This window comes from Exophiala dermatitidis (genome assembly GCF_000230625.1).
Source record: "Exophiala dermatitidis NIH/UT8656 unplaced genomic scaffold supercont1.6, whole genome shotgun sequence".
NCBI classification, from domain to species: domain Eukaryota; kingdom Fungi; phylum Ascomycota; class Eurotiomycetes; order Chaetothyriales; family Herpotrichiellaceae; genus Exophiala; species Exophiala dermatitidis.
Window position 1 is genome coordinate 1,176,171 of NW_008751651.1, and position 24,440 is coordinate 1,200,610.

Consider the following 24,440-nt stretch of genomic DNA (forward strand, 5'->3'; position numbering starts at 1 on the left):
ATTTTATATACAGTCTGCTCGCAGGCTATTCAGTCATTCATCGATGCACAATCAGTGAGCATTGTTCTTGTGGTGTCCTGCACGTGGTCAGCACTCGGATCCCTCTAAAAAATATGGTTGATATGACATACGCAGATGGAAGTAGTACTCCATGCTGTAACCCAAAGCCATGATACCGAAGATGACGTGCCAAATTGCTGTCGCTGGTCAGTTCTTATCCATATATGAACATGTTGGCGGTACGTACGAGCTGCTGACGGATTCTTGCCAAAGTATTTCGCTTGATATCTGCCCAACAGTCCACTAGGGGCTCTTTCCGGCGCAGGACCCTTGGGGAGTTGCTCGTAGAATTTGGCTATTCTCGCCATGCGCTGGGCATTTTTGGCAGCACCAAGGCCCTGGAATTCATCAGATTCTGTTCAGCTCTTCCGCGCAACCACGACTGAGGAGAATGGGTGAGGATTTCGTTGTTCGTGTTCGGTACGGATTTCGATGGGTCGGGTCGGGCCAATTGGGCGGACAAAGTGCAAGCTATCAATTCCAACATACCTGTGGGTTGGCGACCTATGTCATCCGTTAGCTTGTATATACCTTAGGAGGCTTCAGAGCAATGTGTTACCTTCGGGGGGACCAAGGTTGATAGTCCACGACGGATGACGAACGACATTTTGAGCTGGTCGGCGGTGTTAGCCCTTTTCTTGCCTATACTGCAGACAGATTATCACCGTACAAATTCCTCAGAACTGCTCAACGGAGTTGCGGGTCACTGCTGGAGCTGTTCGAGCGTTGAGTCTGCTGTCGAGAGCTTCCCATCGACCTTCATCGCAGACACTGGCAGGGAAAGCTCCGGGCTTGGCTAAAATATAGCTAACCATTTACGGAGTAGTCTACTATGCTGACTAAGCGGCCAGGCTCTGCCTTCTCCCATAGTATCCCCATTGGTCACCGTTATTGTTTATCCTCATCCTGTCAATAGCAAGGTATTCCATACACATGTTCCTTGTGTAGGCGCTGTGCAAGCATGTCCCCTCATAAATATATCGATCTCACATGATAATGCTTCCACTTTATGCAACCGACTTCAAATTACTAGTAGGCGAAGACAACGGTTCCACCCATTCCTCGAGAGATCGTTTCAAACCACCCCCTGAGCAGTTATACCAGGTCACTCATCACAGCCATAGTCGTCATCAGGAGTAGCCTCTTCTGACACCGTCTCTTCGGCAATATGACTGTTCCCACTCCGAGGGGCGTCTGAATGGCCAGACCCCACGCCTCAGGCAAAGAAACGAGGATCTCGTGTCTCATATCCCAGGGTACCACGACTCTCATCGTCAATGACAAGGAAGTCGTGCGAATGTTGCTGATCTTTGTCAAAGCAGTCCTGGTTTCGCGTATCATTAATTGCAAGCACAGGAAGTTGATCATAGGGCGTGCCCTCGTTGCTGATGAGTATCGGAGTAGACGTTCTGGGTGCGACCGGCGGGCTAGAATTGCACACACCACTGTGATGGGACGGAGTGGAAGTTGAATTGGGGTCCGCACTGGACCTTGACGGGAACAGTCTCGGGAAGAAACGCTGAAAAGTCGGTCGTAGCATTGGCAGATTAGCACAAATCACTCCCAGACCGGCCTCGATTGTTGTCCAAATAGTTGACACCAATGACCCGGCAGTGAGATCGCCGCCGTATGCCGAAGAATAAAGTGTTGTCAGTCGAGAGATTGATGCCGCGCAGACAATGACACCTAGGCCGAAAATGCAGGTCAAAGCCAGCTTCTGGCGGATCGGCAGCCTGAGAGTGAATATAACAGGCGGTACCATCAAAACGATGATGAGGTCTGTTAAAATATTGTAGATGGCATTGCTGTACCAGAGTGTGTATAGGTTGAGGCAAGTTCCCTCAACGCTCCATCGATCCCATGCCCGCCGTACAGGGCTGCATTGAAAGACCGTGACAGAAGTGAAGCACAGGCAGGCACAGCTGACAAAGAGGATCAGCCCCCAGCAAGTCCGAACGAACCACGGACGATCGGTGAAGATGCGGATGTAGAGAAAGAGGATGGACAGCTTGGTACAGTTTATGGTGAGCTTGTAGAATATCTGAAGCAGGAAGAAACACTAGATGGCAACGGCATAGGTTAGTAATGTGCCCAATTGAGGAGAACGGACAACCAGTCTACATACCCTCAGCGCCAGAGCGGCTTGATGCACATTCATGCTGTTGAAGGGCCTTCCGTACCCAAAATTGACGGCAGCGACAGATGCGCTACACTGCACGAATAGGAAGATCTTTTCATGCGTCAGCCGTACGGCAGTATGATACAGGTTTTCAGAAGCTTACCGTGGATGCTATCGTCGACAGATCGTCGAGGCCGAGACTCCCCACGAGCCTCAACCGCCAGTAAACTCTGTTAGTTACTAACAGAAGCGCAAGCATCGGCGCAATGACCGAAGGTATCACTAGATGGACGCCACGCCCACCCAGGCCGAAGTTTCCATAGCGGCAATTGGTACAGTTGTCCATGGCAAAAGAGTACAGGACGGGATATCTCAAGCAAATGGGCTTTCTGGGCACAAAGAGGGCTGGGTCGTCCTTAAAAGTACCTTTATTGCTCAGGTTTCCCTGCTGCATAGACTTGATTGTTTTGTTTTGATTCCAACGGCTCGCAACGGATGAGCCGCAACGGCACCGAGGCGGGACTTGGTGGCTTGGAGGTTTGAAGAAGGGACAATTTCAAGGGAGGAAGGGCAGAAATGGTGTTCACGGGTAGTACACCACCTCCATGGCATGCAATGGAAAGATATAAACATTCTCAAAACCAGGAGAAACAAGCACGAATAGCATTTTATTTCAGCACAAACCAGACAACTGTACATCTCCTTGTATCGGGAATCGGCCTGCCGACAAACATTGTCACCCACCTGAAATGATCGAGTCAACTTGAGTTCCCCCCGGAATGTATGGATTCTGGTATTTTCACTGCGATACATCGATCTGCCATGTTTGCGCTGACTTGTGGACTCGCGGGACAACTGCATAAGGAGCGTTGAAACTTCAGGGAATGGGTCACTGACTACCTCAGAGCCAGCACTGCGACTCTGCAAGGCAGGCAGTGCCATGCAAGTGATTCTTCAGGCAGTGTGAGACCAGTTGCCTTGTGGGGCACTTGGACTGATACACCGCGTCGCCTTCTTCCTCAGCCGACAGGTTTCGCATGAGGTGCTGTTCTGTTATTCTCGACTCTTTCAAGACTCGCACGACCAAGCCATGAGCCTAGGCTATAGGAGACGGGGAATCAGAATCCCATCAAGACTGACTTGTAGAGAGACTCGAGACAAAATGGACCTGTCCGTTCGATCTGTCACAAGTGCAAGTTCCCGAAAGCCTAGTTGCGTGGTCGGTCCTACCATCAATCCAGTCTCGTGGTCAAGCTAATCCCGAGGATGGCGCCAGCGGCAGGTCAATCTTGTGGAAGAGGCGACTTCATGCTTGCGGGTTGCGGGACAGATGGCTTAAGTCCGAGCTGAAATTTAAATCGAACGGTCGATGTTGATGTTTGATGATGTTCAAGTTGTTGGCATCTTCGTTGGTCGAAGAGCTTACGTGACCGGTCTTGTCTGATTGGCTCAAGTTGGATGGCTACAACTTGAACATCCCCTGAACAAAATATATATGCACACACGCCTAACAGCTCAAACACCTCTCCAGCTTGCGGTGGTTGTCGATAACCATAGCACTGATGCCTCGCTCCGGCAATGAGGGTTTTGATGGGTGAGTAGCCCCATTCTGAAAGTGGCCACCGGAAATCCCTCCGGCCCATATCCACGCCAACCCTGCGACCGCTTCAAGAAAGCGGCGTTACGGTTATGGCTCGAATGGAGCCTTTCGGTGCCTTTGACATCGAGCCTTATCTCAAAGCATTTATACATATCATATATATGATATGTGTGTGCATACATGCATTCGACTCTCTGGGGTTGTCGCCAGGGCATGAAGACCAGCCGCTTCATCCCAAGAGTCGAGCTGGCATGAGCTGGGAGGCTGCAAGAAATATTCTGCAGTGGCCTTTGAAACCACCAAAAGCTCTCGGGTGGCAGTGTTGAAAACCCTCAATAATGGCTTTGCCTTGTTCAATCAGCAACAAAATAAAGGGCTGGTCACTTTGTACCCAGGGAGTTGGCCACTTTGCACACCATGAACGCGCAATGCCCTCGTCCAGGACTGTCTTTCTCCATATTTCATGACCATGCAAAAGCGTCAATGAATGCTCCAAGAAAGGAAGGGCTACGAGAGCCGCAGCGAGGACAGCCTTGGAGCGTCAACAATGAGGTAGGTTCGAGAGACCACAACGCGCCCATCATCTTCACTGCCATTGCGCCGCACTGCCTGGTGCTCGCGTCCTGGTCACAGTGAAGGAGCCTATGATGAATACGGCGCACTGCCTTCAGAGTTAGAGACTCGACGAAGTGAAGCAATCCATGGTTTCCTCGGTCAACAGCGCGTGTTGTTTCTCTCATCCTCTGCCTCAAAACATGACAACCAGACCCTTCCCATCGCGAACCATCCAAAACCCCCATCCCATACTTTCTCGAACTCACTTGCACCAATCATTAAACCTCCTTGCTTGCCTCCTTGACCCATTATCACAATAGCGTCAGCCTCTATTCTGGAACAAGCATCGACAAACGCTCCGTTTGCCCTACCTGCTACCACACCCAAAGTCTTTCTAGCGACTCTGACTCCACTCCAGCACGGAGTCTACCATGGTACGGACAAGACTAACAAGACTTCGGAGTTATCTAACCATTGGCAGGAAAACTCAAATTCGTTGGAGGTCCTCATCGCGGCTCCACCAGCTGCGCCTTCCGTTACTATTTCACTCCCTGCATCCCCGGACTCAAACGCCATGCTCCAGACAGACGACCACCCTGCAGAAGAGACCTGGCCCTTCTCGAGGTCATTATTTCACTCTTGGTGGAATGCCGAAGCGCCAGCATTCGTGCCAGGCCGGCAGGAACATGCGAGGACGACCACCGACGATAATATCCTGGGAGGCATGCTCAGAATGAATGATATGGGTTTCAGCATGACGGCTGCCGAATTTGTACCTGGAAACCAGGAGCACATGGTCGTCCTTTCCAACGTCAATAACAAAACTCACTGTGACGAATACTCCTCCGAGTCCCTCGTCACTCAACGAGTCAACCGTGGTCGGATAACAGTGTCTCTACCACATGTCACTGGTGATCACCACCTGCTTGTCTTAACAGAATCCGGCGATTTCGTGCCTGTCACTCCCCGGGCCTGTCCATATGAATTCGTGGCCAACGACGATTTCGACGCCGAGTACGCCTTCGAGGTTGCCAAGGCAGCGGCGTGCATGCGAGAGTACCAACAAGGGTGCTCCATGTATCGACAAGGCATCTACTTGCCCACCATGCGCAACCGCACCGATACGGTGCCGGAGGTCTTCTGCGCCATCCGCTGTCTGGCTCGATACCCTCTTCTATCGACGCCGGCGGCAAGAGAGATCCCCGCGGAGTTCACACAGCGCAACAGACAGGAGCACCTGCTCGGGTGGCTGGAGACATGGTCCCAATACGACGAGTACGCGGTTGAAGAGATGGTCGGCCACTGCATCCACCATTTCTCCTTCTTCAACCAACCCGTGTACGACAAGTCGGCCACCAAGCCAGCGACGACGATCGCTGTCCTCAAATCGTCGCCCAAGCATTTTGCCACGAGGACAGATTCGAGGGACCTCCGCGTTCCCATCACAGTCTGGTGGGCATCTCACTTCCTGGATCCGGTTCGGTACACTGGCAATCCAGAGATCCTCGACACGTTGAGAGGAACAGCCCTAGAAAACGCGGTGCTGGGCCAGTGCGACAAAATGTACACCGGCAGCGGCTGGTGGTTGTACGACACCCGGTGGACTCGAGAAGACGACGTCCCAATGCTTGACCTTTTGACAACAGACAAGTATCTGCCGGGGCACACCATCATCAACGGCTGTACGGAGGGCTTCCCAAGCAGCAGGGCAATCCTGTCCGCTGGCACCGAGGAGAAGCTCCAGATCGACAAGGCTCGCAGAAGTGCCTTGCAGTCTCGTCTTGCCGCCGGTCGGGTCAACTCTAGGCTTGGCTTTTCATGTGTGTCGGCCGATGAACTGGAGGAGGTGCCCGTTTTCGGCTCTACGAAGGTTGTCGGGTTGGAGCGCCGGCCACAGGACGATGGCGACGTCCAGTGTGCCAAACCGGCCGCCCCTGCTGTCGCTCCCCCCGTCAGTTCTATGGTTCCCAGTTCTGGGGTGGCCCCGGGCTCCATGTCCCGTGAGGAATTCCACCGACGCCTGGCAGCCATTCCACTGCCGAGTGGCGGAGATTGGGACGATGATGACGAAGACGAATGGGACCCTTCCCAACCTCAACCTGCAGCTCCGGAGCGTTCGGCACTGGACCAACGCCTGGAAACGCTCGGTTCGCTCGGAAATGCCAACTGGGCAGATGACCTAGACGATGAGGATTACGGGGAGATGCTGTCGACAGCGCCACAAGATGCGCAATCGAACTACGGGTCGTGGAGAGAGCGGTTGGAAGCACCCATTCCTACAGCTCTGGTCGAAGTCATAGCCAGCGTGTCAAAGGAGCAATCAGCAACGGCTGCGCAGGCAACTACACCAGATGTTCCTCTGGTCCCAGAACCATCAACGTCTGCAATTGAGGCTATGACCGCAACAGCTGCAGAGGAGGCGGTGGCGGTACCAGAACAGCTAGCAGCAGAACCCCGAGACAATGGACTTGGAGATGATGTATCACCCGCATCGTCGATGACAGCAGAACTTTTTCAGCCTGCGAGTGTGCTACCAGAGACCCAAATGCTAGACAACGCCTATTCGGAGACCACAGCATCGTCAGAAGGAGCACCGTCACATACTTCACGCTCCGCGTCCGTGTCCTCTGCCACATCGGCAGCACCATCGGTCGATCCTGCCGAGCCAAAGCCCACAACAGACTCATCGGAGCCGGGCAGCAGTTCTGAGGCCGTCGATGAGGACCAAGATGTCGTCGGAGTCGTCGTCAGCGACGACTTTCCTGTTGTCTCAACCGAGTCCAAGCCAACCCAGAGCAACGACGCCAAATGCACAACTGCAACTATGCCAGAGCCTACGCCAGCAGACAGCGAAGCACATGATCCTCCTGCACAGCACGGAATCTCAAGAACAAGTGTAACGGTGCAGCCAACGGTGGTATGCATCGAACCAGCGGACACTGCCATGGCCGGGATGGCAGTTACGACGCACCCTCGGTCCGGATCGGCCCTGGTGAGCCTTTGCCGAGCCCTTGCAGAGGCGGCAGCATATTCGCCGATCATGGGAGGGGGGTACGACCAGTGGGTTGACTTCTTCCCAGGGCCCGAGTACATGGTAGCTGCTCCTGCTGGTTCAATCACGCTACCCTCGCCGTCGACTTCCACGTCGTCACTGGCCCAGACGAAGACCAACAAACCTGTCGATGCACAAACCGGCAACTTGAAGCCGCAAGGCTGGTTGAAGAAGGGCTTTCGAAAGGTACTGAAAGTCTTCCAGCGTGGCCCGAAGAACTAGATGCAAAAGTATAGGCTGGGAGGCAAATTATTGGATGACAAGCCACTGATCATGACAATCCATCAGTCTTTTGTGAACGGGCGGGAACATGGGACTTGAGGACAAGGATGTGGGAAGATGGAAAGGGGGCTGCCAAAATCCCTCTGTGTCTATCTCCTTGATGAAGTGATGAAGCGATGAAATAACGACTCTCATGACTGTTTAAAGCAAGCAAGCGATGAATTTTGCGATGATACCCCGATGCAGAAAGCATCATGATGCACACACGATTAGATTAGTACTAGATGCAGAATGTACGAGTACGAACCTACCAGGTATCTCTTGTGAAGCCTTTCCCTGGTCCTGTCGTGACTTCTTATCTTGGTAGCCTTGCGGTAAAATATTGGAAACTCCCAAGAAAGAGTAAATTTGACAGTAATCCTTCGACAATATGCGGAAGGATGGGAGTGTGGTGGCGATACCATTTCTACTTTTCGGACTGTATAGCTTCTTCAGCCAGGTGCAGTGGTGCTGGAGCAGCCGTGTACAGTATCAGTAGCTGCATCTTTCAAATACATCCGAGACCTGCTGGAGACGTCGGCAGGAATATCGCAGTTCTGGCTGGTCGCTATCGTGCCTCCAGTTCAGTCTGCTGGAGTCCAGTGAATCTCTTTGACCACGATCGAATATGGCACGGAAGCAGCCGATGGAGGAGAATCCCCACGCCAGCACAGCAGAGTTGAACAGGCCTGTTGTATACAGTAGCAGTCCAGTTCACCAGTAGTCGTAATACACAGGCAGGTGAACAGGGAATCTCCAAGATACCAGGTGCTGTACCAACCACAGTAGTACTAGTAGTACTAGTATACCACATGTTCTGTACGTTGTTGTACCTGTAACAGATTTTAGATGCTCGCTGGCGTGTGTGGCTGCGACGCCATGCAATCTCCCCAGCCTTTCCTCCCCACTCATAGTATCACCCGCCGTCTTTCTGGCTGGTGGTGCTAGTCCTATCGAGGAAGACCGTCATCCACCATGCTCATCAAGTCAAGTTGTCGTGGGTCTCGGTTTGATGCTCTCGATGTTTGTGTCTTTTTGGGATCGATGTGTGCCGAACTCGAAGCACGTAATGGAATAATGGAAGGACGACAGGCGACGGGTGGTCTGGTACCACTACTGTGCAGTGCTTGTACCTCACTGCATGGCACGAAAGACTTGGTTCAGTTTGTGGTGCAATCATTTCGGATGTTGCGAGATACGGGAGAGTCCGAGGATCCGCAAAACCAGGTCGTGAGACGGGAGAAGGAGCATCGTGGTTGCGAAGCGAGTAGCGGGAGAGATTGCAGCGTCGAGAGGAACAGGGATGGTGTGGGCGTAATTACCATGCCGGGGCTGCGACTTAGTAGGCGGCTAGTTTAGGCCTTAGCAGCGTGAAATGGTCGCTGTAGGCGTGTCTGTCACCCAGAAGGCCGCCTAGGATAGGAAGCTAACCCTCTAGCCGATGACCTAGTAAGGTACAACTACAGCACTGGTACGGGTGCTACTGATAACCCCCCGGTTGACCACATTTCCCACGGCAAACAAGCTCACCGCCGGCTTCCATGCTGGCTTCATCGGCCTTTCACCTGGTCGACCTGGTGCCGGTGTTGCTGGTCGCTTTCCTCCTCTGACGACGGAGAAGAAAAACCCTTCTGTTAGCTGCCAGTGTCAGTCGTCTGTCGACAGTCGCAGTCGCCGTCAACTTGAACGTCCACAGGCTTCCTAAAGCACCTGCCACCGCGTCCCTGTCCCCGTCCTGCCAGTGTCACGGTGTTCGTGTGCCAATCACACCTTGCGACCCTGCGACCTCGACTCTGTGTCCGATCTGTACAGCTCTACAGTAGCTCTACCCTTCCACCCCCTTCGCAACTCTCCTTCAAGCTTGCTTTCTTCTTCGGCCAATTCGCTTCAAGTTCAACGCTCCTCGTGAGCTGTCAGTTCAGTTTTCTCACCATCAGTCACTCGTTTACTTTTGCTTCACTTCCCGTTGAGAGCCACGACTCTTCCAAAGTCCAGCCGCCGATCCCCCGGGTGCCCCATTACGCTTTGACCTTCGGACCCAGACCGCTGGAAGACGGTCATAGCCCTTCAACCAAGAATACCGGCCACCGACTTGCTGGTTCAGCCTCTGCGTGGCACCTGGTTCGACCGCGACGGCACACAATAGGGGTCCGGACAAGATGAGTCCAGCATGAACTTGGGACAGTTGGATACCTTTTGAATCCCAGGGTTGGAAAAAGACCTCCTTGGATCGACCACATCCACCCACGAGTGCGCCGACCGACGTCTGTTATTTCGAGCATGGTCAAACTGCAGTCTTGGGGTGCATTGGCCCTGGTGGCTCCCGCCGTCCTGGCGCAAAGCTGCATTTCTTTGGCGGGCTCGAAAACCTGTCCTGCCTTCAACTCTTCTTCAATATCAACTGATACTGAGTTGGTTAATCTTTAGTATGTCCCCGATGGGTGATTGTTTGACTGGACACAGACTGATTGCAGCAGCCCTTTCCTAGCATTTGTTACCAATACAGAAGACTTCGACACACAGTTAAGTCAATATGTTACTCAGCGATACGTACAACTCAAGTACGTCGATATCTTCGGCTGTGACAATGTGGATCTTCACAACACTTCAAACTATTATGCCCGCTACACGACCAGCTTTTTATGCAACGGAATCGTACAGAACTCTCTAAAGCCCTGTGGATTGTCCACTGCAGAGTCCAGACCCCTTTGCGCCGACGCTTGTGCCGAGCTGGCACTCAGCGAAGATCAGATCGTCTCAAGTGATACCTTGTGCAGGGGCCGAAATGACGATTGGGAGGCTCAGTTGCGGTCCGACTTCACCAACTGCGCCTTGCCCTCCAATGCGACCAGTGCGAACTGCATTACCGGCGAGTCCAACGAACCTCTGGACTGCGGATTTGGGGGAAACTTGATGGGGCTTTGCAACTTCTGTCGTAGCAGCACTGAGAACGGCACTGACTCGTGCTGCTTCACTGCCAATGCCACCGGTCGATGTCAGGATGTCACACTTCCTGTTTTCTCAACTCTTGCCGATCTCTTCACTTCCACTGCCACGGCTACAGGTAGTGCGGCCACCAATACTTCATCTTCAAGTGCGGCCAAACATCACGACGGCCACGGTCTGAGCGGTGGTGCCATTGCGGGGATTGTTATCGGGTCAATTTTGGGATTTCTTCTATTGCTCGGTCTTCTTGTTCTCGCTTTTGTCTGCCTTCGACGTCGCCGCAACGACAGCAAGGCCGGCAGTCTCCTCAACCAACCATCTCCACACCGGAAAGGTGTGTCCTCGTCAGCATACAATCAACCCATGACTCAGCAACCAGGGTTTGAAGTCCTCCCAGGCGGACGAGTTGCCCGTATGTCTGCTCTACAGGATGAACAAGCAGGCGGTATGACCGCTCGCCCAGACATTGGGCCAAGAAACTACACTTCTCACACAGATCCATATGGTGATAGCCCGGAATCCCACGATAAGGTTGTTGGGGCTGCCGGAGCCATCAAACATCGGGGATCCCCCGGGGATTCGCAGGAGAGCAGCTCGCCGGGCGAGTATTCATCGCCGGAAGGGGTGGGAAGCGGACAGTCCGAGCAATTACCTTTTTTCAAAGACTACTATTCCAACGACGACATTCATCCAGGAGACAAGGTGGCCGTACTGTGGGCCTACCAACCACGGGCGGGGGATGAGTTTGAGCTCGAAAGAGGAGACATGCTCAAAGTGGTGGGCATCTGGGACGACGGCTGGGCAACTGGAGTGAGGCTTAACGAGCGGGCAGAGGACTATGACGGCAAGGAGCACCAGCTGCAGCGAGACAGTGGTGTTTCCAATGTGACGGGCGCACGGCAGGAGTCTCCTACACCGCCTGGAGAGATCAAAGCTTTCCCTCTGGTCTGTGTCTGTCTGCCTGAAGCGTGGAAAAAGACGGTGGAAGGGGACACTTCGACGGACAGCGGATCAGCCGGTGGTCGACCGCCGACATGAAACTTGACTCTCAGTTCTGGTTAGTCGACAAACTTGAATCAGTTATCGCGTTTCTCTTACGACGACATGCAGTTAGCACGGGCGTTTTATATTTCAGGGAGGTTGGCCCATCATCCCACCGCATTCTAGCAGAGTACAGACGATAATATACCAGTAATTTTGTATCGCAGCAAAAGAAGAGAGATTGACTAATGTAGTCTCTGGTAGAAGCAGTCGGTATTCTGATCGGTTGGAGCCGCCTACTAAGTAAGACAGAAGACAGAGAGTGCTAGCAGGATGATTGTAGACGAGCCGACTGGCCTGGTCCGTTTCTGGTCCAGTCCAGTCTGATCTGGTCGTCCGATCATGACAGCACTGCTGTTCCTGGTACTGTACACTACTCACTATCTACATGTAGTACCTGGTATGCAGCTACCTAAGCATTGTTGGACCTTCAAGTTCGGAACGCGCGAGGTGTACAAGTACTACTAAATAAGACTCCTTGAATCGAATCAAATCGGAGATGAGATACAAGGGCGGAAAAGTCAAAGGGAGAGAAAAAGAAAAAGGCAGCGCAGCACTGCACTGCAGGGCACGTACTGTACTAGTCGCTACCTACCCATGTACAGTGCCATGTACTGTAGTAAGGACCAAGTAAATTACTAGGTAGGTAAAGTACATGGTAAAGTAGGTACAGAGAGTAAGGTAGGTAGGTATAAGTAAGGATGAACTTGGATAGAACAAAAATTGATTTTTCATTCCAATGGAGACAGAACACTCACTGTCTCTCGATCTCTCGATCTCTATCTATTACTATCGATACAGTACATGTAGTCGTACCCCAGGACCATATCCATTAACCATCCATAACCATAACCATAAGTTTCATCCACATTCTCGTGAATGATGTCGTGTGTTGAATCCAATTGGTCCGTCCAATCTTTCTTTTCCTAAACCGTGTCGTGTCGTGGTGTACTGGGGTATCCCAGTTCGCGCAAAGATGCTGATGCTGATGCTGATGCTTGTCGTCGTCGTCGTTGTTGTTGCTTTTTTCGTCGTATACCTCAATTCTCGTTTTTTTCCTGACCCAAACAAACTTTTGTTGTCCTGTTGTCCCATACTCATAGTACCGTATACCATACTAGTACAATATCATGTATGCATGCTCCATACTCATCAAACCCTCAATCCGTCTCGCCATGCGATGTCCAAAACTCCTACTCCGCAGCAATGATGTCTTGTGCTATCAATCATCACGCAAAAACAATCTCTCCATTCCGACAAGCCGTCCCCGCCGCCACGGGACCCATATCGACCAACCCGCCCTGATCACACATGTAGAAAGCATTCTCGCCATTACAAAAGATACTGCCGGAGGGGGTGCAGGCGCCGGCGTTTTCACGGATGATCTGGCCATTGGAGCACTGCATCCCCGCCGCCACGGAACCCATGTAGATCCACGTGGTTGCCGTGGACGAGGTGCTGACACATTGTGAGAACGTGGTGGACGAGTTGCATTCGAAGGATCCCGGGGAGCATGAGCTGGCTGTAGCCGAGGAGGAAGGTGCGGAAGATGTAGCGGAGCCAGTCGCAGAGCCAGATGATTCGGCAGTAGTGGTCGTGGTCGTGGGAGACGAAGAAGAAGAAGAAGAGGTGAGGGTGATCAAGGTTGTCGGAACAGTTGACGAAATATCCGTCGTGGTCGACACCGTGGCAGAAGAATCGGGGTTAGTCGATGATGTTGCTGCTGCCGAGCTGCTTGAGGTAAACGTTGTAATGCTTCCTGTGACGGTGAGTATCGGTCCGGTAGAATCTGTAGTGGTCGGAACGCTGTCTGTTGAAGAAACAGAAGAAGAAGAGGTCGTGAAATAAGTGATGCTACCTGTAACGGTTAGTATTGGTCCTGTCGGGTCCGGGAATCCAGTTCCAGTGGGCGATCCGGTGGTTGTTGTGGCGTTGGAAAGCGGGAAAGGAGGTTGAGTAGTAGTAGTAGTGGCAGAGGCGATTCCAGAGTCCGTAGTAGTAGCCAAGGAAGTCGATTGTCCAGTAGAAGCGGCCGTGGCCGTGGTCCCAGCCGAACCGGAAGTTGCCGTTGCCGTCGCAGTCGATCCTGAAATGGTATAACCTGGTCCTGCGGCTGCGTTGATGGCGTCGGTGCCATAGACAACATCGTCTCCGGGGTTGGGAAAGACAATTTCCGCCCCTTCGATGGTCTGACAGTTGTTGCCAATGTTACAGGTGAAAATGTCCGGAAGGTCATCCAGGGAAGATGCTCGCTTGAAAGGGGTCCGTTTGTACTTCTGAGTAGGATTGCTGACGATCTTGACTCTGGCACAATTTTGGTACATCTCCCTGTTGCCGACGATGTTGAACCAGGTCCAGGAGAAGAGAGCCGTGTCCGAGGCCGGGGCGTATTCGGGAATGGTGAAATCGTAGGTCCGGGGTAAGGGGCATCCGCCAATGATCGACTTGATGACTTTGAAGGTGACTCCATCGTCATATGAGAGAGATAATTGGCATGAACCCCCATCGTGGGTCGCTGTTCCGTTCACCCACATGTCGTAGGTACCGCCTGCCACATAGGTTGCCTTGGTCACGTTAGAATCGGCGTAGTCCTTCTGGTAGTGTTTGCATGAGAAGTCCGAGCCGTCGGCGAGAAGGGGAGAGGTCATGGAATAGTCTTTTTCGTAGTAGGGGACATCGGGGTCAAGGGGACTTCGTAAGGGGTAAGGCCAACTCAGTTGCATATGGGCTTGTACACAGAGGGGAAGCCATGTTAAGAGGGATGCAACGAGAAGAGGGGTGGACGGTGATCGGGGCATAGTGTGGGCAACAAAGTGGTGGAGAAGTGAAAGGTAGGGAAGAAGTCAAAGGGTAGGATCAGGGAGGAAGAAGTTGAGAGTGAGGAAATGGAGTTTCTGTGGTGCGCTATGCAGCGAGACGAAGCAGATAGAGGCAGTTTGTTCTGTTCGACTCAGAGCAATAAAGTGACAAGGGAAAAAGGAACAAACCACTCTTCAGGTCTTCACCTGAATGTGATTGTTAAGGTATGTAAAAACGAGTTCAGTAGTAGTGAGTGAGCTTGGTGAAGCTCTGAAATGTGAAGAACAAGTGTGTAGACAAGCAGAACTGCCCAGATTCGACGACGTGATGATGCTTTTCTATCCTCCGGCGATGGCAACAAAGCGTTCCATGGCCACCTCGGCCCACGCCGCTCCTGCCTCAATCCTCCCGGCGGCAGGCGCTCATGAGAACAAAGCTTGTCGCGATGTCCATCCGTTGGTCTGGATACTGAGGTTGAAAGCTGGTGTAGGTGTTTGACGAAGGCTGTACTGCGCGGTCCAGGGCCTGAAGCTGGTCCGGGCGGAGGTGGAGCCGCTGTCCACACGGAAAATTGTTCGACTGGCAGCCCCCGGTTGACATGCCTTCTGACCACTCCCACGCCTCCTTTTGCGCCAACATTCAGGGGTCAGGCTGGGTGAAGTCCGCCCTAAGCTGTTCCCTGTCCGGGTGATGAACTCGCTAATCTCAGCCACAAAAGCTTACCTGGTGCGATCAGTTGTTCCCTCAGCTTCTTACTCGCTCCCTCCACATTCCTGCAGCCGTCAATGCATCTCGGTGCAGTTCTTGTTCTCAACAAGCATGACTGTCAATCTTTCATTCTGGTGATGTGGCTGGACTCCGGCTTTCTCCAACCACACGAAGGAAGTGAGACTGGGCATAGCAGCTGATGGAGTTTCGCACCGGGCCTACCGCAGCACCGCCCAGTCTTTGCCTGGGCAACTGCGCACTGGGCATCTTTTGGCATGAACGCTCTCTCTGCCACAACGTGTGATTCATCCCAACTTGCGTAAGCCCTTACAAAAGGAGCCTGCTGCACTTCTTTATGAGGATTAACCCTGCTGTTGCTCTGGGGCGAGTCTTGATGAGGCCCCATCGGCACTATCTCGATCATAGTCGCATCACCTGAAAGGTTGGCTGACTTGTCGATCTCGCACATCCGAATAATGGAATTCAGGAGGTACCAGCGCACGGAACTCTGGCTGGGCCCCAACAGCCCCTTCGTTGCCCGTCCTACATACCAAATGTGAATCATTTTTACCACTCCGGCTTCTCATCATGGTCGTCATCGTAAGTTCGAGTCCTCAGGGTGCAGGAGGCAGATGTCCCAATTGGGCATACAAGGTCGACCTGCGCGACTTGTTTTCTCCCAGTCACTCCATTTGAGACGCATTTCTTTCCGTTCCTTGTGGTCGACGGCATGATCACTCCAAGTCTGATCACGGCCGGCGGTCAGAAGAGAACCAAGCCAGCGGTAAGTGACAATGATCAGCCAAACTTGCCGTCGCCCGGAAGCATCTGGAGACAGACTTTCCCGGGCCTGGAACATAAACTGTGTCTTGCACCCTCGAGTATAACAGCTGCCTTTACACTTCGCTCCGCGTCTACTCCCACCAAACTCGCGCTTGTTTTCATTGATACAAGGCGGGCCCCTTACCCCTGGCGGGAGCCGTTGGGTGTTTGTACAGGCTCTGCAGAACTTGCTGAGGATGTAGGGGTCGCCCAGTTTCAGATGTGGACAGAGTCGAAAGTCAATGGCTTGGAGAGCTGCCGACACATCCTTGACCTGAAAGACTTCCTTATACATGCCACTTCCACCACTCGTCCGCGTGTTGTACAGTGGTGCCGGCGCCTGCAGCAGAGCGATCTTGGAGATGAGCAAAGACTGTGCCAGCGGGTTCTCCAACTCAATTGCTGAAGTCCCCTTTTCAGGACGATCCGCAACTGACCGGTTGCGGATGGAGTCTCTACAACGGGGACATGGTTCCAGGGTCTCGACCCGAAATGGTGACTCGACACCTGCCTTGATGGCCCGGATCGTCCTATCATAACCCAGTGTCCGATGAGCACACAGCCAGATCTGTCTGCAATCCCGAGCTGTGGGTTCCTGCTTGATCTCCGAGGAAGGGAATGTTGACCGAACGTGCAATTCTTGACACTTGCCGCAGACTAGACGATCCAATTCAGTCGGATCCTGGTCGCGCTCCGTCATGCAGAGAAAGTCAAACAATTCATTGCCTGTCAGGACAAAGGAGGGTGTGCTATAAAGATGGAAAAATCGTGAGCAGCTGTGTCGCAGTGCAACCTCACTGCTAGGCGTCAAGTACGGTTGAAGAAACATGAGCAGCTCGGTCGGCAACGAGAGAAAGCCAGATTCGACATTATTGAAAACGGTCCTTTCGGACCTCCGAGTATCAATCGATGGTGCCTGCGGTCGTGGAGAACGTTCAATGATAACAGTGTCTGGGGTAAATGCGAGCTTCGCCACAAGCTCTTCATCGGAAGGAGTTAAGGAGCAGGCTTTACTGGCCCATCTTTGGATTGGATATTGATCATGTTCTTGCCCTATTCCGGCTGGATCGGGGACAGACTTGGTACGGGAGAGCTTTCGTCGGACCCGGGCGAAGACTGACATACTAGTAGTTCAATGTGATGTGAGGCCAAGGTGGGCATCCGGACGGTGATGACGATGGTCGCGCGAACAACAGTAGAAGTATTAAAGTGCAAACACTCGTCAAACAGCTTCATTATTGATCTTCAGACTGTGTCATTCCGGAAGCCGGCGCACCGGTGCCAACTTGTTTGCCACAGCTCGTGATATGTATACTAGTCGCGGTTGTTCTAAACATGTGGATTGGAGAGCTGGCGCTCTGGTTTGTTGTAGCTGAGGGGCACAGCGTCGTTCCCGCAGATGGAGGGGAGACGGTGCAAATCATAGTTGACGGATGGCAGCCCGGGCAATTTGCCGTTGCCACTCGTGATATGCACCATCTGATAAAGCGGCCACCCAATCTGTTGCTTCTCGCACGCGAGCTGCCTTGCCACATTAGCACAAAGGAAGAGTGGAGGGTGCGGCATTCGGCGGATGATCGGTGGAGGAGACCAGGTGGAGGGGGATCTGGCTAGCCTGGCGATGCTGCCAGATGGTAGGGCACAAGTAGATCAAGATGCAGTGCTAGCCGGCGACAGGTGAGCTTCATCCAAGATCGTGGATTGTATTAAATTTGCTGACGGTGCTGCCAGCAATGGTGATGGTGATTGATGGCCCAACCCCTCCGAGTCTGGCTCTCTCGCTCTCTCCAGGGCGTCAGGCTCCTTCGATTTGGCCGCGTCTCCAGCGACGCGTCAATGCTCGATCTGAGCGCGTTAAGTGCCAAGCCACCAAAGTCCATGACGTCGTGACAGGAATCGCCCTGGCAAGTGGATTTTGAGTTGCGAGGAATGGGAAAAGTGCACAGGCACAGGCAGTCAATTGAATTTTAACCATGCAGAAAGTGATGCGGGAGGCGTCTGCCTTCGTTCTCTTTATTTCTGTCGCATACAATGCTGGCAACCAGACAAACCACCGAGAAAACGGTTGAATGATCAATATCTCGACCAGACTACGGCTGGTCGTAGCATTCCATCAACTGCTCGTATTGCCACAGTCCCTACACAGTTTCGGTAGTCGAGCCATCTCCAGCCTCCATGCCCCTAGCTTTCCTACGTCTCTACCACTGTCAAGACATTTATTCCCCTTGGCCACAATGGCGAAACGCAAGAGATCTTCCGCAGCTGGAGCTGATGCAGAAGTTCTGACACCCAAGACTCTTCCCACCAATGTCGCCTCAATGGCCTCCAGCATGATGCCTGCAGCGCTTGCACCTTCTCAGGCGGCGGGGCGAAGAATCAGCACAAGGAGAGCGTCTCAGATTCCTCCTGCGAACATCGACACCAATCCGAATACGAATGAGAAAATTGAAGATGGGCCAGACGCCTTACGGGCCTCTCCAGATGCGGAGCAAACCGGGCCCGAAAGTCGGGCAAGCAAGAAAAGAAGGACTGCTGCGTCCGCGCTTAAGGTCAAGGTTGAACCAGAGGGGTCTCAACCCGACGCAAGGGTCGCCACACCACCAAAGCCAAAGTTGGCAGCTAAGGCAGCTGCTACAAAGCAAGACGACGGCTTAGACAGAGGCGACCCTGAAGCGGAAGACGAGGAAGACGCCAATCCGGAAGAACTCCAAGAAGCTTTGTCCCGGCCGCCCCCTGTGAACAGTTCATACCTCCCATTGCCTTGGAAAGGGCGGTTAGGGTACGCCTGTCTCAACACTTATCTACGGTATTCGAATCCTCCAGTCTTCTCTTCACGAACGTGCCGCATCGCCTCGATTTTGGAACATCGTCACCCGCTAAAAGACCCGAGTCAGCCTGAACATGCGACGAAGAACAGGCCGGACAAAGAGCAGCCCGCAGATATTGCTCGGGGACAGGCGTATGTTGAAGCGCTAGGGCTGGCTAACGCTCGAGATATTGTGAAGATGTTGCGTTGGAACGACAGGTACGGGATCAAATTCATGCGGCTGTCATCCGAGATGTTTCCCTTCGCCAGTCACGATGTGTACGGCTACACATTGGCCCCGTTCGCCTCCGAGACCCTGGCTGAAGCTGGGCGCGTGGCCGCGGAACTTGGTCACCGACTCACCACACATCCAGGCCAGTTCACGCAGCTTGGGTCTCCCAGGCAGGAAGTCATCAGGGCCTCTATCCGAGACCTCGAATATCACTGCGAGTTGCTTGATTTGCTGAAGCTGCCCGAGCAACAGAACCGCGACGCCGTGATGATCTTACACATGGGCGGGGTGTTTGGAGACAAGGATGCCACCATTGCACGGTTCAAGGAGAATTATGCCAAGTTGCCGCAAGGCATCAAAGACCGACTGGTGCTGGAAAATGACGATGTCTGTTACAGCGTGCACGACTTGCTTCCTGTGTGCGAAGAATTGAATATTCCGCTCGTGCTGGATTTCCATCACCATAACATTGTGTTTGACTCGGATAAGATCCATGAAGGTACTCGGGACATTATGGACCTCTATGACCGAATCAAGGCCACATGGACCAGAAAAGGAATTACTCAAAAGATGCATTACTCGGAGCCAGTTCCTTCGGCGATCACGGCGCGGCAGCGACGCAAACACAACCCTCGAGTTGCCACGCTCCCACCGTGCGCCCCGGACATGGATCTGATGATTGAGGCCAAGGACAAAGAGCAAGCGGTGTTTGAACTCATGCGAACATTCAAGTTGCCCGGGTTCGACACGTTCAACGACATGGTTCCACATGTGCGTCATGATGAAAACAGACCTTGGAAAGCACCCAAGCAGCCCAAGAAGCCAAGCAAAAAGAAATCCAAATCCCACGACGAAGAGCTTCTTGAGGATGAGGAAGATGACGAGACTGTGGTGCAGGAGGCCAAGCCGCCTCCCATCATCCCAGACTCGGAAGTCGGCATGGGCGGTCCTGAAGGCCGGGTTTACTGGCCACCCGGGATGGAAGAGTGGCTCCGGCCTAAGAAACGGGAAGTCAAGCCTCGCGATCCCGAAAAGGCCAAGACCACCGCCGAACGCGCTGCCCTGAGACGTGCGGAGAAGGCGGCCTGGCAAGCAGCTCAGGAGGCTGCTGCCGCCGCTGGTGGTGATGCTGTCGGCGGTAGCGCATCAGCTTCCGAAGGCGCAGACTCACACGCACCTGCTCCGAACGCGGCTAAGGCTATTGATCACGCGGCAGCAAAGAGCGTTTACGACGTTCCCAAAGGCAAGAAACCCGCCCGGGCGCCGCGATCTCGTTCCGCCACGACGACGACAAGAGGCAAGAAAGGCGTCAAATCTGCATCTGTTCCGACGCCGAGCACCAGTGATTTGAGTTCCGAACTTGACGACTCGGACCTTAGTAGTGGTGAAGGTACGGATGGGAGGAGAACCATGCCTGATCTCACCGACACCGAAGAGGTCGATGTTGATGTGGATCTCGCACCCTCAGCGAAGACGAAAACGAACTCCAAGCGACAAGTGCCTACACGGACAGTGAGTGGGAGAAGTGCGAAGCGAAAACCTGTGAACTATGCAGAACTTGAAGCGGACATGGATGACGAGGTGTAGCTAGCCACTGGCAGCGACTACAGCCTGCAGTCTATGGGATCTGTCAACGTGGTACATGTATATACTATATCTATCTGATCTGATGACTCCTGTTTGGAGTTTGGTTTGGCTCGCAGATGTATTATATGTACTTTAGGACAGTATGGATATAGTGTATTTTGGGAGGATTGTTGATGCGGTGGGATTTATGGGGGGCGTGGGGGAGATGTTATTTTATTCTGGATCCATTATTGGAAGAGCAATGTCTCCTGGTACAAGTACAGCATCCTAGATTGTCTCGTGAACTTGGGAGGATATCGCAAAAAGCATGATCACTGGTAGGTACTACTTACCTACCTATCGTGCCGTCATAGTATAAGCAACACACGAGATGCAGCATACAGTCCGTCCTGTGTATGCGTGCCGTGCATGAAGTACCAGCAATAATAAAGATACAGACAGTACTGTACATGTGGACCTGGATGGGATTCCATTATTCTCGAGTGGTCGGCCGACAGTGGTCCGCCACGCTTCCCCGGTTACTAGTATTTAGGCGGTCGGCTTGACTGACCACCGGAGCTGATAGCCTAAAAAGAAAATCCCACACGGCAGTGGACGGCATCCCGCGCGGGCCTCAACAATACCTAATAATGATGATGATGATGATGATGCTCGCCCGTGAGCTTGAATGAGGTGGTCACCGCCGGCGTTACTTTCAATGCTTGTCCACCCCGCCTTGCTCGCTAACTAGGTACAGTAGGTAGAGAACACAAACCAAAAAATATTTCAGCTTTAGACTTCACTGTTCACTGTTCATCCTCGAATACTAGTTCTGTTCGATTTGTGCTAGTCAATTGTTCTACCTTCGTTGTGGTCAATTACTCCCCTTTAAGGTAGGTGGCTATCTACTGGTAAGGTAGCAAGTACACTGCTGGCAGGACAGGACATAAAAGCGCGCGAGAGAGGAAAAAAGTGAAAAGAGTGAGAAGGTCTACAGTAACTAACAACTCAAACTGTACCACTAGGAACTCGAATCAATCCAATCGCAACGCATCGCAACCAGCAACCAGCAACCATGGGTTACCCGGACGAGTTTGAAGGCTTCATGATTGAAGACCATAGCAAGTGGACCGAGTTTAAGAAGAAGACTGTACGTTTTAAAAATGTTTTGTTACTGTTTCCCGTCTATATATGCCCATACATGTACACTGCATGTTGTGCCATGTTATGCCATGTTATGCCATGTCTCGAACTGAACGGTCCCTTTCGTCTGCGCTGCCAATCAGCTGAGTTGCTATGTCTAACGAGGTCAACTTTTTGTTGTCTACTACAGTTCAAGCCCAAAACATTCGGCGACCACGATATTGACATTAAAATCGACTGTTGCGGCGTCTGCGGCTCCGACGTCCACACCATCACGGGCGGCTGGGGAGGCGCCACTCTGCCTCTCTGCGTCGGACACGAGGTGGTCGGGCGTGCAGTCAAGGTCGGCCCGGCCGTCAAGAGCGTCAAAGTCGGAGACCGAGTCGGGGTGGGAGCCCAGATCTGGGCGTGTCTCAAGTGTCCGCAGTGCAAGAGCGACAATGAGAACTATTGCCCACACCAGGTCGACACGTACGGGGCGCCGTACCCCAAGGAAGCGGACCCGAACGAAACCATGACTCAAGGCGGGTATTCGTCGCATATACGGGCGCACGAATACTTCACGTTTCCAATCCCGGACGAGATCCCGTCCGAGTCGGCCGCGCCCATGCTCTGTGCCGGCTTGACCGTTTGGTCTCCTCTGGTGCGGGCGGGAGTCGGGCCCGGCAAGAAAGTGGCCGTGGTCGGCCTGGGTGGGTTGGGTCACTTCGCCGTCATGTGGGCCAATGCTCTGGGTGCGGAGGTGACTGTGATTTCTCACTCGCCGCGCAAGAAGGAGGATGCCCTCAAGCTCGGGGCCAAGGAGTTTGTCACCAACGATAAAAAGGGCTGGGCTGACCCATATGCCTTTGCTTTTGATTTCGTCCTCAACACCGCCGACATGACCCATACCTTCGACATTGCCGAGTACTTGTCGATCTGTAAGGTCAATGCTCCGTTTCATCAGGTCGGCCTCCCGGACGAGCCGCTGCCTCAATTTGAGGCCAAGGCCTTCATGAGCAATGGCAGTTCAATCGGCGCCAGTCATATCGGGAGCCGCCCGGAGTGTCTGGCCATGTTGAAGTTGGCCGCTGAGAAGAAGCTGTTTCCTATGGTCGAGACCATTCCCATCTCCGAGGCTGGGTGTGCTGAGGCGGTCACCCGTGTCAAGAACAACAAGGTCCGTTATCGCTTCACCTTGACCGATTACGACAAGGCTTTTGGGCCGCGTGAATAGATGGAGAGGGAGAAAACAGAACCCGTGCGATGCTGTGTGAGACCGAGCCAGCCAATGGTTGTGTGTCGGTGAAGAGCCTGGGCATAAGGTGGACCAACCGTTCTGGTAGATCAACGCAAACGGCAAGATACAGAGCGAGATGTAGTGTTACTGTTGAGAGTCGCGCGGGTTGTATTCATGCCATCTTTAACAGACCGCAAACGCAGCGTCCTATCCGAGTGTAGTTGTTGGAATAAGATCGGATCAAGCAGGGTTAGATGAAGAGGCTAAATTAGCATGATGCCACGGTAATAGGTTGCTAGGTTGCTGCACCTGATCGGGCCATATGGACTTATTGTAACTGGGTTGATGGAATGGCGTACAATACCTGGTATAGCCGAGTGTAGGGAGTGGGCGCTCCCTGTGTACACGGACCACAACCCAGGTGTTCTTTCAGGGATCGTCGGGCGGCCCGATCTTCCCGCTCAAGATCTGGCTCGTGCCCATGACCATCTGGTACTTGACCCAGCCATCCGGGGCTCAAGTTCATGGTTCCAACCCACGATGTCCACAATGACAAAACCCACCATCTTGGTGCATGAGAGCACATTAGATTTTGGATGCTTCGCTGCGGCGGTTGGGAAGATAAATAGATGCTTCATCGACGGAGCTCAGGAAGCGGCTGGGCACTGCAAGGGAATCCCACTGGCAGTGCTAAGATCTGAACAATCGCGGAGGAGTGCCTGTACTGTATTGGGGCAAAGCGGTTGATCGTCGTCGGCAAAAGGCGTTGGAGGGCCGCTAGATGGGCACCGGCGTGCTCGCCAACATTGCTCCACAGACTGGTAATGACGATGAACGAACGTGAACCGAACAGACTGGAGCATCAGCAACTTCAAGCAAGTAGTAGAGGTGCAGGGCTGAGGCAGCATCCGCAGTTGGCCGGCGCGGTAGCAGTGAGCAGGTCTCTCACATCCGAAGTCTGGAGAGTAAAAGGCGTTGATAGGCTCCTTAGGCCTCCTCCAACGCCCGAGGGGCCTTCAGCAAGCCACGGCGCTGCAGTTGACATGACTCCAGTACTGCGTAGTCCGCCCGCCAACCGATGGAAATCCTATTCCTGGTTTAGGACGGAGGAGACCTCGCCGTTGAAGTTTGATGATAGGCAGAGTGGAGCGCGGAGGCCGGCCTACGATGCTGCTACTGCGCTGTTGCTGTTGGTGGGATGCTTGAAGCTCTCTGATGCTGTTCAAGCCGTTTTGATCCATTCCATCATCATCTTGGGACCCTACAACCTCCACCTGCCGCCGCGTCTGCCCTTGTCACATTCGTGGGCAAAACTGTCACTCTGGACGTGTGCCAGCCTCCCCGTCTGAAGACTGCTGTCTGCTGTCTTGCACTTCTCTTGCTCCTGTGCAGTTACTATTGTGCTCACTTCTGCTCTCTCCGATTCCTCTCGAGAGACGCGCTGATACTCCAGGAAAGTATCCTCCTCCAAAAATCCCTTGGTAACCGCAGCAGCCCAGCCTCGAAGTATT

General features: G+C 53.1%; 10 protein-coding genes across 11 annotated transcripts; 4 read left to right on the forward strand and 6 right to left on the reverse strand.

Annotated features, from left to right (window-relative positions):
- Positions 1-51: 51 nt before the first annotated feature.
- On the reverse strand, positions 52-667 carry HMPREF1120_07259 (F-type H+-transporting ATPase subunit F; the record flags this gene model as incomplete). Its single annotated transcript, XM_009161479.1, has 5 exons — positions 52-77; positions 132-197; positions 248-398; positions 550-564; positions 620-667. The coding sequence occupies 5 exons, from the start codon at positions 665-667 to the stop codon at positions 52-54; spliced, it is 306 nt and encodes a 101-aa protein (XP_009159727.1).
- A 185-nt stretch (positions 668-852) lies between these two features.
- HMPREF1120_07260 (phosphatidylserine decarboxylase) lies at positions 853-3,708 on the reverse strand. Its single transcript, XM_009161480.1, has 3 exons — positions 2,343-3,708; positions 2,186-2,290; positions 853-2,119 (listed from the first exon to the last, which is right to left on the reverse strand). The coding sequence occupies exons 1-3, from the start codon at positions 2,631-2,633 to the stop codon at positions 1,277-1,279; spliced, it is 1,239 nt and encodes a 412-aa protein (XP_009159728.1). The 5' UTR covers positions 2,634-3,708; the 3' UTR covers positions 853-1,276.
- Positions 3,709-5,740: 2,032 nt separating this feature from the next.
- Positions 5,741-6,040, reverse strand: HMPREF1120_07261 (uncharacterized protein). The gene has a single exon (XM_009161481.1). The coding sequence runs from the start codon at positions 6,006-6,008 to the stop codon at positions 5,796-5,798; it is 213 nt and encodes a 70-aa protein (XP_009159729.1). The 5' UTR covers positions 6,009-6,040; the 3' UTR covers positions 5,741-5,795.
- Positions 6,041-6,166: 126 nt separating this feature from the next.
- On the forward strand, positions 6,167-6,517 carry HMPREF1120_07262 (uncharacterized protein; the record flags this gene model as incomplete). Its single annotated transcript, XM_009161482.1, has 1 exon — positions 6,167-6,517. One exon carries the CDS (start codon positions 6,167-6,169, stop codon positions 6,515-6,517), a length of 351 nt encoding a protein of 116 aa, XP_009159730.1.
- A 10-nt stretch (positions 6,518-6,527) lies between these two features.
- Positions 6,528-9,316, reverse strand: HMPREF1120_07263. Of its 2 annotated transcripts, none has more exons than XM_009161484.1 (2): positions 7,920-9,316; positions 6,528-7,653 (listed from the first exon to the last, which is right to left on the reverse strand). In XM_009161484.1, the coding sequence occupies exon 2, from the start codon at positions 7,425-7,427 to the stop codon at positions 6,894-6,896; it is 534 nt and encodes a 177-aa protein (XP_009159732.1). In that variant the 5' UTR covers positions 7,428-7,653; positions 7,920-9,316; the 3' UTR covers positions 6,528-6,893. The 2 variants fall into 2 exon arrangements, with proteins under 2 accessions (XP_009159732.1, XP_009159731.1); XM_009161483.1 differs by having other exon boundaries at positions 7,916-9,316.
- Positions 9,317-9,927: 611 nt separating this feature from the next.
- HMPREF1120_07264 (uncharacterized protein) lies at positions 9,928-11,631 on the forward strand (the record flags this gene model as incomplete). Its single annotated transcript, XM_009161485.1, has 2 exons — positions 9,928-10,073; positions 10,125-11,631. 2 exons carry the CDS (start codon positions 9,928-9,930, stop codon positions 11,629-11,631), a joined length of 1,653 nt encoding a protein of 550 aa, XP_009159733.1.
- A 1,232-nt stretch (positions 11,632-12,863) lies between these two features.
- HMPREF1120_07265 (DNA-directed RNA polymerase) lies at positions 12,864-14,432 on the reverse strand (the record flags this gene model as incomplete). Its single annotated transcript, XM_009161486.1, has 1 exon — positions 12,864-14,432. The coding sequence occupies one exon, from the start codon at positions 14,430-14,432 to the stop codon at positions 12,864-12,866; it is 1,569 nt and encodes a 522-aa protein (XP_009159734.1).
- A 1,304-nt stretch (positions 14,433-15,736) lies between these two features.
- Positions 15,737-17,086, reverse strand: HMPREF1120_07266 (uncharacterized protein; the record flags this gene model as incomplete). Its single annotated transcript, XM_009161487.1, has 1 exon — positions 15,737-17,086. One exon carries the CDS (start codon positions 17,084-17,086, stop codon positions 15,737-15,739), a length of 1,350 nt encoding a protein of 449 aa, XP_009159735.1.
- A 1,111-nt stretch (positions 17,087-18,197) lies between these two features.
- Positions 18,198-20,588, forward strand: HMPREF1120_07267 (UV damage endonuclease uvsE; the record flags this gene model as incomplete). The annotated part of the gene is made up of 1 exon (XM_009161488.1): positions 18,198-20,588. The coding sequence occupies one exon, from the start codon at positions 18,198-18,200 to the stop codon at positions 20,586-20,588; it is 2,391 nt and encodes a 796-aa protein (XP_009159736.1).
- A 1,054-nt stretch (positions 20,589-21,642) lies between these two features.
- On the forward strand, positions 21,643-22,926 carry HMPREF1120_07268 (alcohol dehydrogenase (NADP+); the record flags this gene model as incomplete). The annotated part of the gene is made up of 2 exons (XM_009161489.1): positions 21,643-21,717; positions 21,901-22,926. The coding sequence occupies 2 exons, from the start codon at positions 21,643-21,645 to the stop codon at positions 22,924-22,926; spliced, it is 1,101 nt and encodes a 366-aa protein (XP_009159737.1).
- Positions 22,927-24,440: the final 1,514 nt, after the last annotated feature.

Bases quoted from the DNA above. Each gene is read 5' to 3' on its own strand.
- HMPREF1120_07263 (XM_009161484.1), bottom strand. From the start codon at position 7,427: ATGTACTCGGGCCCTGGGAAGAAGTCAACCCACTGGTCGTACCCCCCT.
- HMPREF1120_07260 (XM_009161480.1), bottom strand. From the start codon at position 2,633: ATGCAGCAGGGAAACCTGAGCAATAAAGGTACTTTTAAGGACGACCCA. The intron at 2,291-2,342 runs GTAAGCTTCTGA...ACGCATGAAAAG, and splicing joins TGTCGACGATAGCATCCACG to ATCTTCCTATTCGTGCAGTG. The intron at 2,120-2,185 runs GTATGTAGACTG...GTTGCCATCTAG, and splicing joins AAGCCGCTCTGGCGCTGAGG to TGTTTCTTCCTGCTTCAGAT.
- HMPREF1120_07261 (XM_009161481.1), bottom strand. From the start codon at position 6,008: ATGATGGTGTGCCCCGGCAGATACTTGTCTGTTGTCAAAAGGTCAAGC.